The sequence below is a fragment of the Populus trichocarpa genome, chromosome 10 (assembly GCF_000002775.5).
Source record: "Populus trichocarpa isolate Nisqually-1 chromosome 10, P.trichocarpa_v4.1, whole genome shotgun sequence".
NCBI classification, from domain to species: Eukaryota; Viridiplantae; Streptophyta; class Magnoliopsida; order Malpighiales; family Salicaceae; genus Populus; species Populus trichocarpa.
This window is the reverse complement of record NC_037294.2, coordinates 17467838-17481074: the sequence shown is the minus strand read 5'-3', so window position 1 is coordinate 17481074 and position 13237 is coordinate 17467838. Positions and strand designations below refer to the sequence as shown.

The window sequence follows — 13237 nt, the reverse complement described above, 5'->3', positions numbered from 1 at the left end:
CTCTATGACTAAAATAATAATTAAGAAAAATGGTCCACAAATGATTTGTAAACTCATGAATCGAATTCACCAAAAAAAATAATTCTAAACTCTCCATAAAATCTCCAGAATGAGTCTCTCCATTTCATCAAGAACAGGTGGATACTATGAACAAGTATGAGACTGCTCCGTTGCATCCTGCGAACAAGAAATCAACTGCTAAATATTAATAAATAGACCTGTTCTCTTGAAATGTGCTCAGAGGTTCAGCTATATATATACAGCGATGATGAAGAAGATAAAAGGATTTATCTAAAAATATATAGAAGATAAAGGACCGGTAAGTAAGTTGGCAGAAGAGGATCTTGCAAAGCTACATAAAATATGGAATATATGACATTCCATTGGCGAAACACCTTTTGTTTGGAATACAAGATATCAGACCGTCTACACAACTTAGATTTCCCCGCCTTTCTCTCATTTTGATACTCGATTTTACCTTTTACTTTACGATGTGCTAAAGCTAAAATATTCCTATAGCTAGCCTAGATAATAACATTTCCACTATTGGATTTTGTATAACTATACAGTACTGTAGCATTATTAGATGGATTATAATTAGAGAGGGGAATAATTAAGGAGGGTTTTATGATTTTTAAGTGAAGATGATGCGGACTGGGCGACTATGTTTTCTACGTGGTTAGCAGTGTTTTAAAAAATATAACAATAATCATTTCTAAAGCTGCTCAGACAATATTGTAACGAATAAAGCTTCGAAACGGGCTTTTTTTTTTTATTTCGATTGTACTTCCTAATATAATTTGAAAAAAATCGCTTCCCCTCAAAATTAAGTAATTTTCTTTTGGTTCTATTGATATTAGAATTTGATGATGATGCCCTTTATTTTACTTTAACATCAAAAGCACTTTCTAAAGCGCAGATTCTCAAACACCACCTAGTAATCTTGGCACATGCATTTTCAATTTGAAGACAGATCAATCCTATTATTTCTTGATTAATTGAGATGACTTTTGTGTACAAAATGAAAAAAAAAAACAAAAGTTTAGGAACTGGAAAGTTTGAATTGTTTGTATTAATTTTTTTAGTTTTATTAATAAAAATGAAATCTTAATTTTCTTGGACGAAATTGAAACCTTAGTTCAATAGCTAAAAAAAAACAATAAATAGGCGGTCCTTTTTTTTTTTAGATAGAAAAAACATTAATTTATCTTTATATTAGAAACGACAGCAGCATATACTCATACAAAGGAGTTGTTGCCTCGTAATTTCCAACGTATGATTATATCAGTAATATTTACACCAGATACACAAGGAAGACATGGCAGATTTTCACATCTGCCTGCCTTGTATCTTCCTTTCTCCAGTGCAAATAGAGAAGCAAGATTGCTAGGCCGGTGTGCTAAGGCTTTCTTCTCATTAATTATACTAACAAAGAAAACACTAACAGAAGAAAAGAGAAGGCAATTAACCATTTGCGCATAAAAAGGATCACAAGTATTACCCAGAAGCAAGGAAAAAGAAAACTATCTCGATGAAAGGGTTTAGAATTAGAACAGACAGCAGCAAGATACGTTATTAATTTATCTGGGAAATGGTGCAAACTTGCATTTATTTACGTACACATGTTGTGATGCCCTGTTTGCTGGTCATCTTCTACGCTTAAGATTCAGAAAGTCGAGACTGCACACTCTCCCCAAAATCCAGCTACCTTCAGATTATGAGCCGCTTTAATTGCCTGAATAAACCGAACAACAAGCATTTTATCTGAAAATTTAAGTTTAATGGGAGCAACCAGATTCCAAATATAACAGGCAATTGATGATATATACAAACCTTGAACCTCATTTTCTGTTCATATCGCCTAAGCAGACATATTTCATCTGCACGGCATGCAAGAATACCTCGTTATGATGATAGTAAAGGTCTAAAAGAGGTGCAAAATAAACCAAGAACTTGATCCTTAGGGAATTGAAAACCAGGGTAATTAGTAAATCATCTCCCTCACACATAAATACAGGTTGAAAACCCTCAAATAGAAAGAATAAAGAAATGTAGATCTGTATGTGTGTGATTAAGTTGATAAACAATGCAGTCCTAAAAGCAAGCTAGAAGATTAGAATACCCAATTTGTGTTCTTAAACATGGGAGCGAGAGGGAGAGAAGATAGCTTTCACTTTTTCCTAAGATGCATTAAAAGTAATCTTTACCTCCAGATATTCATCCATTCCATACTTGGAGCCTTCCCGTCCAAGACCAGATTGTTTAACTCCTCCAAATGGAGCTACCTGTTTAGCAACAGACATTTTTTAAGTTTTAAGAAGCCAATCTATGGTTTCCAATGGGGAACACAGGATAAGTCCCACCTCTGTTGAAATAAGTCCTTCATTGACACCAACAAGTCCATACTCAAGAGCTTCAGTGACACGCCATGAACGTTGAACATTGTTTGTGAAAATATATGCAGCTAACCCTGCATCGTTTACCAGAAAAGATAAGCTAGAATCCTGTATTACAGTTGACCATAAGTCTGTTTACCATGACAATAGATAAAGACAATAGTATGGAAAATGAAACTGGGTTAAGGAGTATATTACAAACTTTCATCTGTAATACTCTCAGATAATTGATATTTAAAATGATAGCAATGAGGAAACAAAAAGATAAATACGTGTACATGTATGCATGTAAAGGCAGACGAAAGAACCTGCTTTTGTGTTATTAGCCATCAAGATGGCTTCTTCCTCAGTTTTGAACCGCAACAGAGGTGCCACTGGGCCAAATACTTCCTCCCTGAAACAAGGCAGAGGAGAGCATATTAACATCCTGAATGAGTATAAACCTATAGGTAATGTTAAGGAACTTCAATGACATGGATTAAAATTATGTTAATGTAAACAAATCAATGATGCCGCATTTAACAAACCAAAAGCTAACGCTACTGATATCAACAATGTGCAAACCAAAATACTTCAAAGAGCAAAAATGAAAATGCAAACCACACCGTGCTCCATTATAAACCTACACATATCCATTAACTCTTCGAGCTAAGCTCTGATTAATAAGAAAGTTCTATAATTTGAAAATGAATTTGCAGCAAGTTAATTATGAAGTACCAACTCCAAAATCACATAAAAGAACTGAAAGCAATGGCCAGTCCTTCAACTTCATTTGATTAAAAGGCAGTATTTGTGGATGCAACATTTCCTAAGGAGCCTTCAATTTTGTCATCTACTGCGAACCTGGATTAGTCCCCGATCAATAAACAAGACCTCAATTTTGGTTTGTCTAAGAACATTAACCTTAAGTTTGCAATTGAATTTTACATGCCATGGTTAAGAAAGAGCTAAAAAACAAAACCACCATGAGTGTCCATGATTAGATGCCAAAACCTAAAGGTTGGCCTGTTAGTTTTTAGCATGGCTGCATGTTTCAACCAGCCGCACTGAAGGTAAGAATGTATACCCATCAGCAAGTGGCAGAGAACAACAGCCACTATCCTTTTACCTGTTGTAAGAAAGCTGATGGACATCTTTAATTATACAGCTGAGAATTGCAGAATGAATAAATTATCTTCATGTATTTACCTCGATAGAAGCATTGCTTCAGTGACATTGCTAATTATGGTTGGTTCATAGAAATTCATTCCAAGGCTATGCCTTTTTCCCCCAAGGAGGACTTTTGCTCCCTTCAAGTACAATTTTGGTTAATTAGAAATGAGATATATACAGAACAAATAATTGAAGAACAATTATGCCAGTGAAACTTAATTACTGTAACCAAGTCTATTATTTGGCTTCAGCTTTTCATATAATGAAGTGCGAGGGAACAAAGAAACAGAATGTCGAAGTAACCTAATTGCATTATAGAATTTTTTGGCGTTGAAAATATTACAAATACTTCTAGGTTTCACCAAAACATACAAAAGTTTACTCCAACCTCCAAAAGTTTTCTCCCTTGGTCATAAAAATATAATGCTATCATAGGTCGAGTGTATTGCGGGGAGGAAGAGGAAATATTGGAAGATGTAAAGACAATATAATGCATGAAGTTTTATTCAACCTAGTACATTGAATAAGATAAAGCAGAAAAGGCAAACCTTAAAGATGGCATCTTGAACAAATGATTCAACCTGAAACCCAAATCACAAAGGGACCAATTGACAACAAATCTCATTAATTAAAAAGGATTATCACAAGCAAGATGGCTGGCCAATTGTATGTATAAAATGCAACTAACCTTCTGGACTGCAGCTTCATTAATTAATGGACCCTGTGAGGAAACTAATAGTTATCACCATGATCTGTTCACTTCAAATCTCATGAAAGTAGCTAATAAAAGGTTCTAGATGTATAAACACAACAAACTACATCTCTGCATGAATGTGTGATTAGAATATCTTCATCCAAACAAATTACAGACTCCCTATTACCCAAAGTCTAGTACCCTTCGACTTTCACAAAGATTAAGAAGGAACAATTAATGGGATGACATGTTTATCCATTCCTTCATCACTTTCTAGTATTACCCTTTTATTATATTCCAGAACCAATCATATCAAGGTGGTTGGGCTAGTGGTGAGAGGTTTAATGTGCAAAGTAGTTGATCAAGGTTTGAAACTACAAAGAAAGAACAATTTTTTTAAGTATATTAATCACAACTTTTTTAGCATGTGTGGGCATTATTTTCTTGCTAAATCACATATTATAATCTAAATAAATAGTACAATTAAGACAATTTTTCATTGTAAATTCATTGATATATTTACTCCCTCAATTAATAAGAATTGTGTTTGAAAAACTCAAGAAATAAAGAGTTTTATTTAAATCTAGTTTTACGAGGGAGAAAGTAGTTGAATTAAAAATAAAATAAAATGAGTAAAATTAAGGATATAGCAAGAAGACCAAATGGTTAATAATTTTGACTTTTCATAGTCGGCAATAATTTTAGGACAACTCAAAATGAAAAGGTGGACAAACTCAACGAGATAGGGAGCAATAAAGATGATAAAGCAGTCTAGCATGTGTCACCAACCATTGAAATGCTATCATCCCTAGAAACTGCTAAATCTAGGAAACATAGAATACCTGACTAGCTTTGCACAAATTATTATTCAACAAGGGAACAATTACGAAATATTTTAAAAAAAAAAATGCAACCCCTACCTGCGTCACACCTTCGCTAAAGCCATCCCCAACTTGCATACTCTGAACAGCTTTTGAAAAAGAATCTGCAAATTTGTCGTAGATACCTGCACATAAAGGTGCAATATATCACAAATCAAAATGGCTGCATATTACATATAAAATTAGAATTAAGGGGTAAAATCAGGGCTGTAATTCTGTAGTTGGATACCCTCTTGCACAATTATTCTGTTTGCACAAACACATGTTTGTCCACTATTACGGAACTTCGCTGCAAGCTGCAATGATATGAAATGATTTGATAAGATTACCACCACCATGACAATACCTCCCAATAATGAATGCAAAACAAAAGCACATTTTCAAAATCCTGAATCAAAGCCTCTGCAGTAATAGGCTGTCCTGAAATCAGTAAATCAAATGGCTTCACCAATGCAATTCACACAAAAGGTTCACTTCCAAAAATGGAGACATGGACCCCCATGTCTAACCAACAATTAACAACCCTCGGCACCAAAATCCATTCCAGTCAGATAGGAAGCTTAGTGTGTCCATCTGATATGTCTAAACATGTAAAGTAAACATTATTAAATGGCACTCAGAAATATCCATGACAATACCACAATCAAAATAAACATGCACAGGGAACCCCTCTAACTTACTGATCCTTTAACTGCCACATCTAGGTCTGCATCATCAAATACTATGCAGGGTGCATTGCCGCCAAGTTCCAGAGATAACTAGAAAGATTAAGGGAAAAGACAATTAGCCATAAGATGATTTCTGAAACATCATCACATTGATTCATTTTGCATCCAATGCATACCCTTTTAACTGTTCCAGCAGCACCAGCCATCAACTTCTTTCCCACAGCTGTTGATCCTGTGAAAGTGATTTTTCTTACCTGAATCAGATGTATAAAGCAAGAATATCAACATTATGTCATTTGAATATCCAACTACTCTGGCCAGGACAATGCCATGTTGTCAAAGAGAAGAGAAGGTTGGTTTAAGGAAATAGAGGAAGGGTGTAAAACCTCATGACTTGCTAGTAAAGCATCACCAATATCAGGAGCTTTCCCCATAACCACATTCAGAACACCCTGAAATATTGAAATTAAAACCATTAAAAACAAATGAACAGAATTCCAACAAATTTGAACTCATATTAGCTAATATAACACATCAATTGTGTATGACATGCATCTACAAAAGCAGACCAGAAAAAGCTTCATTCATTCCATCATTATGTCATTCAAAGCAGAAAGCAGTTTGATCAGGACGATAGACCAGATCCTGCTGTTGTCCGGTGATGCAAGGACATGCTAAACCAGAACGGAGCTAAAAAGATTGCCAGTGATGGGTATTTTCTGTTTCATTGCTCGGTAAGGATGCTCAACTGATTATTAGCATAGGTTAGCAATCATAACACAGGTATGATGAGATATAAAATACAAAAGAGCATTTCACTCTATTTGTCAATTGTGGTTCTTCAGTAGGTGTTCCTGCAACACAAAGTCACTCAATTTAACAGTCAGCAAGGGCATTTTTCTTCAGTACTTTGCTTAGTTGGAATCTTGTGATAAACATCTAATACCCATGGGATGATACTTGGATTTTATTATGTTACATTCCCATCCCTCCTTACTTTTTAAGCACTCTTTAGTAAATATTCTAAATGTTAGCTTGCTGCAGCTTCTTCTTGCACAACCAGATAATAGAATATTTTTGGATGCTGAGACTATAATAAAACATTACAAGTATCCTAGTTTCCAACCAAAACTTACTCCAAAAACTTCATTGCATCGCAGAGGATAAGTCTTTCTCATTGAAACAACCATAAAGTATCAACTTTATCATCAATGTCTAACAGGACACAATTTACAAAGACAACCAAGGCCACATTATATCCAAGCACTTGCATCTTACACGGCCTAAATAATTAAGAAACTTCCACTGTGCACGTAAAAAGTTTGAGACTCACTGGTGGTATTCCAGCTTGAAGGGCCAACTCAGCTGCTGCTAAAGCTGTGAGAGGTGTGAGTTCAGAGGGTTTTAAAACAACTGTACAACCACAAGCAAGAGCAGGACCAACCTATGCAAGTGAGGAAAAAAGTATGTTATTCTTCAACAACAAACTCATGCACCAGAAAAGGTTAACTTTCTTTGCACAGAATCATTCTAAAATGAACACACCTTTCTAGTAATCATTGCCAATGGAAAGTTCCAGGGTGTAATTGCCCCAACAACACCTACAGGCTGCAAAAACTCATGAAGATTGCTGGATAAATAGCTGAATAAATGGATTGCACAGAAACAAGCAACGCTGGGAAATTATCAAAGCCATGCAAACAGCTCAAAGAAGAAAAGTTGTGACAAGAACTATTCATCAAGATAGATCATTAAGAAACAGATTTCTGGACCGCTACCAGGATAAAGTTGACTAAAACACAGTTCATGCAAGGAATGTGTCCCAAGATCTCGGGCCCTGTTCTTCTCATAGATATTGAACCCGAGGATTTTAATTCCTAAAAATCATGAGTTTTATGTGGTTTTAACAAATATTGGTGCATTAAACATACATGCTGGTGCCAGAAATTAAAACACAATTTGAAAAGGCCTTGTAAAGAGACCCAAACCAAGGGCAAATTATCGAGGTCTATAGGAGTAGCCAGGCTGTCGGAAGAACTAATTTACTCGTATTTGCAATTAAACAGGATTTCATATATCACAAACAGTTATAGCCACCTGCTTTAGAACAAATAACCGACGATCACCAAGAGTCGCTGGAATTATATCTCCATATACACGTTTCGCCTCCTCTGCGTAGAACTCAATAAAACTAGCTCCATAGCTAACCTGTTATTAGAGACTTGGATCACATGTTGCTTGACAATGACCAGTAACACAATGTAGGGTTAACGCTTATCTCTTAATTTCCGAAAGCAAAGTTGAGATGAGATACCTCACCCATGGCCTCTTTCAGAGGTTTCCCTTGCTCCAAGGTTATTAATTGTCCCAGCTCTTCCTTGTGAGCAATTAGTAGGTCATACCTTACAATACAGGTGGAAAGAATCATATGAGATTCAGTGTAGAGAACCATAATACTCTACCAATACAACACAGTTATTTTCAACTATTTGATTAATTTGGAAGTATTTACATTCACAACACAGATAATTTAATAAGATCGTATTGGAAGGGTTAAATACCATTTTCGTATACGTTGGCTCCTCTCAGAAGCAGTGAGTTTACTCCATGCTGGCCAAATAAAAGACAATGAACATGTTGCAACCATCAGCAAGAATTTTTAAAAAAAAATTCAATATCATTTGAAGTCCAGTAAAGCAAAAGATATAAATCAAAAAAAAAAAAAACAATGTCAAGCTATATCAGAAAAGGGCCATCAAAATATGCTAGTATTACAGCTAAACAAGAAAAATCCATATAAACAATGAGGAGTTTAGCAAGCTTATGGTAAAAAACAAGAGATTTCCATATTTTAAGTCAGATGAGTAGATCCTATTAAGATTGTATCTATGCAAAGGTCTATGTAAGTCTTTGAAGGGCATATCAACTTGTAAGTCATAAAAACTAGATTGGTACTCGATTTAATCCATTCCATTCACTCTTTGCTTCTAGAGTACCACATAACTCTCGAAGAGACAGCTAAAATAATGATCTGTAGGACAGTAAATTACCAACAAATTGTGCTGCGAAAAGCTAGGATAAGAGGAATAAAAATGCAACACATAGAAGCTTGGAAGTAATATTTCAAGAGTGTGCACCACTGCATGTTTACAGTGATTATTATCATAAATACCACAAGCGTTTGAGTATGAGTTGAAGTATTTAATGTATTGTAGCAGTTAGTTACGTGGTGCGGGCTATAAAGCAGGTGCGAGTTGCAGGTCAATTGAAAAGAATAATAGTGGATTGATGTAGTAAAATAAGACTTCACCCAATTGTCATGAAATCCAAACTCTTTGAAAGGAATAACCAAGATGGTGTCACATGAGTTCAGAAAAAAACGTATATATGCTCTCCAATTCAGTAATAAGGTTGACATACTGTAAAAGAGACATCCAAGTGCCATTACCTTCTGAAAGCATGGATTCTAACCTACAAAGACAGCACAGCAATAACTGCACTTCCATGACCAATCCTCTACTAGCAATTCCCCCTATTACTACTGAAAGATAATCCTCGCATGCAAAATAAACCATATTCCTCTAACAAAATTCAAAACTTAGGAAATGATAGCGCCAGTAGGAGAAGGTTAACTAGCATAAATACATTTTACTGAACGTTAGGTTGGTTCAGTGTGAAGTTTCTTACATCTAAATGCATCATAGGCAGATGATATAGCATTATTCGTCTCGCTCTGGCCCATGCATGGGACAATAGCTACAACTTCACCCGTGGCCGGATTGAGAACCTGTCATTCCATGAAAAGAACACATACATGTGATGTCTTGTGTGACAAAGAAAGAAACAATACCCAAAACTAGTAGCCGCAGTAGAGCAAAATTACAAACAAACACACGCACAATAATGGCAGACCTTAATAGTGTCACCATCATTTGCATCAACCCATTTTCCATCGATAAGACCCTGGGTCTTTAATAGACCAGAACTAGTTAGCTTCGAAACCAGATTTTCACTCTTCATGCTCATCTGCCATAAAAACATTAACAAATTTTAAACCTAGCTGAATTCGCAACTAACAATACCAGAAAACAAAAATACATTCAAACAGAGATTATACTTACATTGAACATTAATGAAACAAATTATTTATCAATTGAACCAGTAATTACTAAAATACTACTTATTTCTAAGCGATTAAAACATGAATTAAACAAAATTTAGATAATTCAAAATCGCGATCGCTGTATTCAATTAGCAACACAAGGATGAAAGCTATTGATGCTTATGCGCAAGTAAAAGAAGATGAGTAGCGGTTACGTGGCGAGATAGTGGAGGAGAGGTGCGATTCGTGGAAGAAGACGAGTGTGGAGCAGAGAAGAGACTGTGTATTTTGCACCTAGTCGCCGGGATGCGTGCCAGAGCTATTCTCCCTAACGTCATTTTTTCCTCGTCTTTTTCAATGATTTCCTTCCTTGTAGCCACAAGCGATTCACAGTAGAGGGGGCTGCTGACACTTATAATGAGAAGGGAAGTGCTAGTTTGGAGCCTATTTGGATGTGCACGCGCTTCGCCACGTACAGTTACAGATTTTTTCTAAATTGAAGAGAAAAAAAAAGTTCAGGCAAAATTAAATAAATAGTATAATTTCAAGATATTCTAATTTAATAATATAATTAAAAAAAATTAACAGAAAAATAAACAGTAAATATCATACAGAAAAAAATAAAAACTTATTATCGCTTTGTCGTCGATATCACCCTATCATTAAAAATAGCTCAAACAATTATGATGCCACAACAAAAATCTACACAATAACATTGAGAGATATTGGATATTGTATATATTGTTAGAGTAATGATTTATAAAGCAAATTAGATAAAATATCATGAAGTAGATATTTAATGTTTATATCTAATTAATTAATTTAATTAAAAACAAGATTTCTTATAAAAAAAAGGGCTAGATTTAACAAAAAATAATAAATAAAAAGACTCGACATGAGATAACCAAACCTTTTTTAAAATTAGTGAAAAAACCTGTAAAAAACAAATAAAAAATAATAATGGAGCCCAGTCTTTAGTTAAATAAATGTTAAATGATAAAACTAAAAAAAATAAAAACTTGAAAAATAAAAAAACAACAAAACTCAAACAAATCTCTTAAACCATGTTAATCTTTCATGTCGTGACCCATGAGATCCTAAACCCGAACTCAACCAAAAAACTCAATTCTCGACTAATTTAATATTGAATGATAAAATCAAAAATAAAATCAATTTAAAAAAATTATTAAAGTTAAAAAAACACTCAAGAGAATTAGAATCAAAACTAATATAAAAAATGGAATATCAAAACATAAAATAAATTAATTTTTAAAAATATATAAAATAAACAAACAACAATCAAATGATGGAGACCATAATATGAAGAAAATAGAGGACGAAATTGAAAATAATTCTAAATCTAAATCATTTTAAATAAAACACATGGTAATTAAAATAATTGGGACCAAATACAAAAAAAAAAAAAAAAACAATTTGAAGGGTTGTCTGTAAAATTAGGAGGGCTCTGCATGGAATTCAAAGAAAAAATTAGAGAATAATAAATAAAAAAAAGGTTGTTAGCGCTAAAACAAAGATCATTAAGCCACGTATATATGCCTAAGAATAGAGAGTCGTTAAGATGTTTTCAATATTGTTGTGGAAGGTAGTCTTTGGTTGTTATGAAATGCCTCGTGTATCTTTTGAAAAGCTTGATTGTAGCCCACCTACTAGCACACGCACAAACCTGTTTTTTTAATTATATTTTATATTTATTAAAATATCAAAGTATCTCATAGTTAAATTAAATATAGTTAAAATTTAAAGTGAAAATACAAAAACACCATGGACACTAGTTAGAGATTTTTTGTTTGTAAGGATAATTTAAACGCACACACAAGCCTGTTTTATTTTTAAATTATATTTTATATTTATTAATATATCAAATTACCTCATAGTTAAATCAAATATAACTAAAACTCAAAAGTGAAAAAAAAAACAAAAAAAAAAAACGTAGACACTAGTTAGAAAATTTTTACTTTCACAAGAATAATTTAATTATTTTATCATGCTTTTAAAAAAGTAAAAGCATGAAAAAACTCTTACAAACGAACTGAATATATTTTGCTTGCAACAGAAATATAGTCATTTTACATTGCTTGAAAAATATGAAAAGATTAAGATGTACTCGATTAATCTGGCAATAATTAATGAATAATGTAAAAATATTGTATTGACTTCAAATAATTTTATTTTTAAATGGCAAACTCGTCATTTCACCTTCAATCCACAGTGAACAAAGTTTGCGTGTGCAGTCAAATCCTGATTTTTTTTAAAAAAATGTAATGATAAACACTGCGCGGGTCTAAAAATAAATAGCCATACTAAAAATATTATCGTGAATCGGTGCTGTTGCGAGCCTTTAACGTACTAAAAATATTTTAATAAGTATATGTTATCAATATTTTTTTATTTGATGATTAAAATGTTCATACTAATAAATAATTTATTAATCCCACGTGCTACTTATGTGTTATATATATATAGGAGTAGTTATTAAGTTGAAAGGGATAAATTAAATGAATATCATAAACTAGTTTTTCTAGGCTTCTAGCTTTGAAGAATTAATTAAATATTAATTTAGTTTTAATTAACTAGACTCCTAACCGGTGTTGATGATTCTTAATTTAATGTTACTTAATTGTAAATAAAATCTTATTTTCTCGTTAATCTTTCCGTATTAGCTAGTTGTTTTTTAAATTATAAAAAAATAAAAAACATGAAATGCATGAAAAATTAATTTACAAATATATTTTAAAACAAACAGACTAATGAGCTAGTTTCTAAATCTAGAAGAGCTATTTAATTTATTTTTCAAAATTAGAGAAACTAATCTATAATTTACTCTATTACACACACACGCGGTTTCAATAAAAATCTTAGATATTATCAATGATATTAGCTTTATTTCTTTCTGTATTTTAAAAATATTTTTGAAAAAAATTAATTGTTTTTCCTTGTCTCAAATTAATTTTTTTTGTTTCCAAATTATTTTAATATATTGATATTAGAAATAATTTTTAAAAATTTAAAAATATATTTTATAGAAAAAATACCTTGAAAAAATAATATTACTACACCCCCAAACACCTCTTTATTCCTAATGCAATGGTGGGGTTTTTTTTTTTTCAACGCAAAAAAGTGGTGTAAATGTTTGCTATGGTTTCTGTTTTACTGTTAATAAAACTTCAATGGTAAATTAAAAAGTTTTCATGTGCTTTTTTAAAAAATAAACCAAAATTATATATACTAATAAATTATAATAAATTAAAAAGTTTGAGATAGTTCACCATTCACAATTAAAACACTACTTCATAGTTTACCGAGTATATATTCTGTAAAACCAA

General features: G+C 32.8%; 1 protein-coding gene across 1 annotated transcript; it reads right to left on the bottom strand.

Moving 5' to 3' along the window:
- Nucleotides 1–1441: 1441 nt before the first annotated feature.
- On the bottom strand, nucleotides 1442–10301 carry LOC7481606 (succinate-semialdehyde dehydrogenase, mitochondrial). Its single transcript, XM_002315043.4, has 21 exons — nucleotides 10109–10301; nucleotides 9704–9817; nucleotides 9479–9578; nucleotides 8353–8401; nucleotides 8106–8193; nucleotides 7889–7999; nucleotides 7337–7399; nucleotides 7125–7235; nucleotides 6178–6243; nucleotides 5968–6045; nucleotides 5804–5881; nucleotides 5353–5419; nucleotides 5163–5248; nucleotides 4237–4269; nucleotides 4097–4129; nucleotides 3585–3685; nucleotides 2705–2790; nucleotides 2364–2470; nucleotides 2208–2285; nucleotides 1834–1880; nucleotides 1442–1735 (listed from the first exon to the last, which is right to left on the bottom strand). Exons 1-20 carry the CDS (start codon nucleotides 10229–10231, stop codon nucleotides 1842–1844), a joined length of 1611 nt encoding a protein of 536 aa, XP_002315079.1. The 5' UTR covers nucleotides 10232–10301; the 3' UTR covers nucleotides 1442–1735; nucleotides 1834–1841.
- Between the last annotated feature and the right edge of the window lie 2936 nt (nucleotides 10302–13237).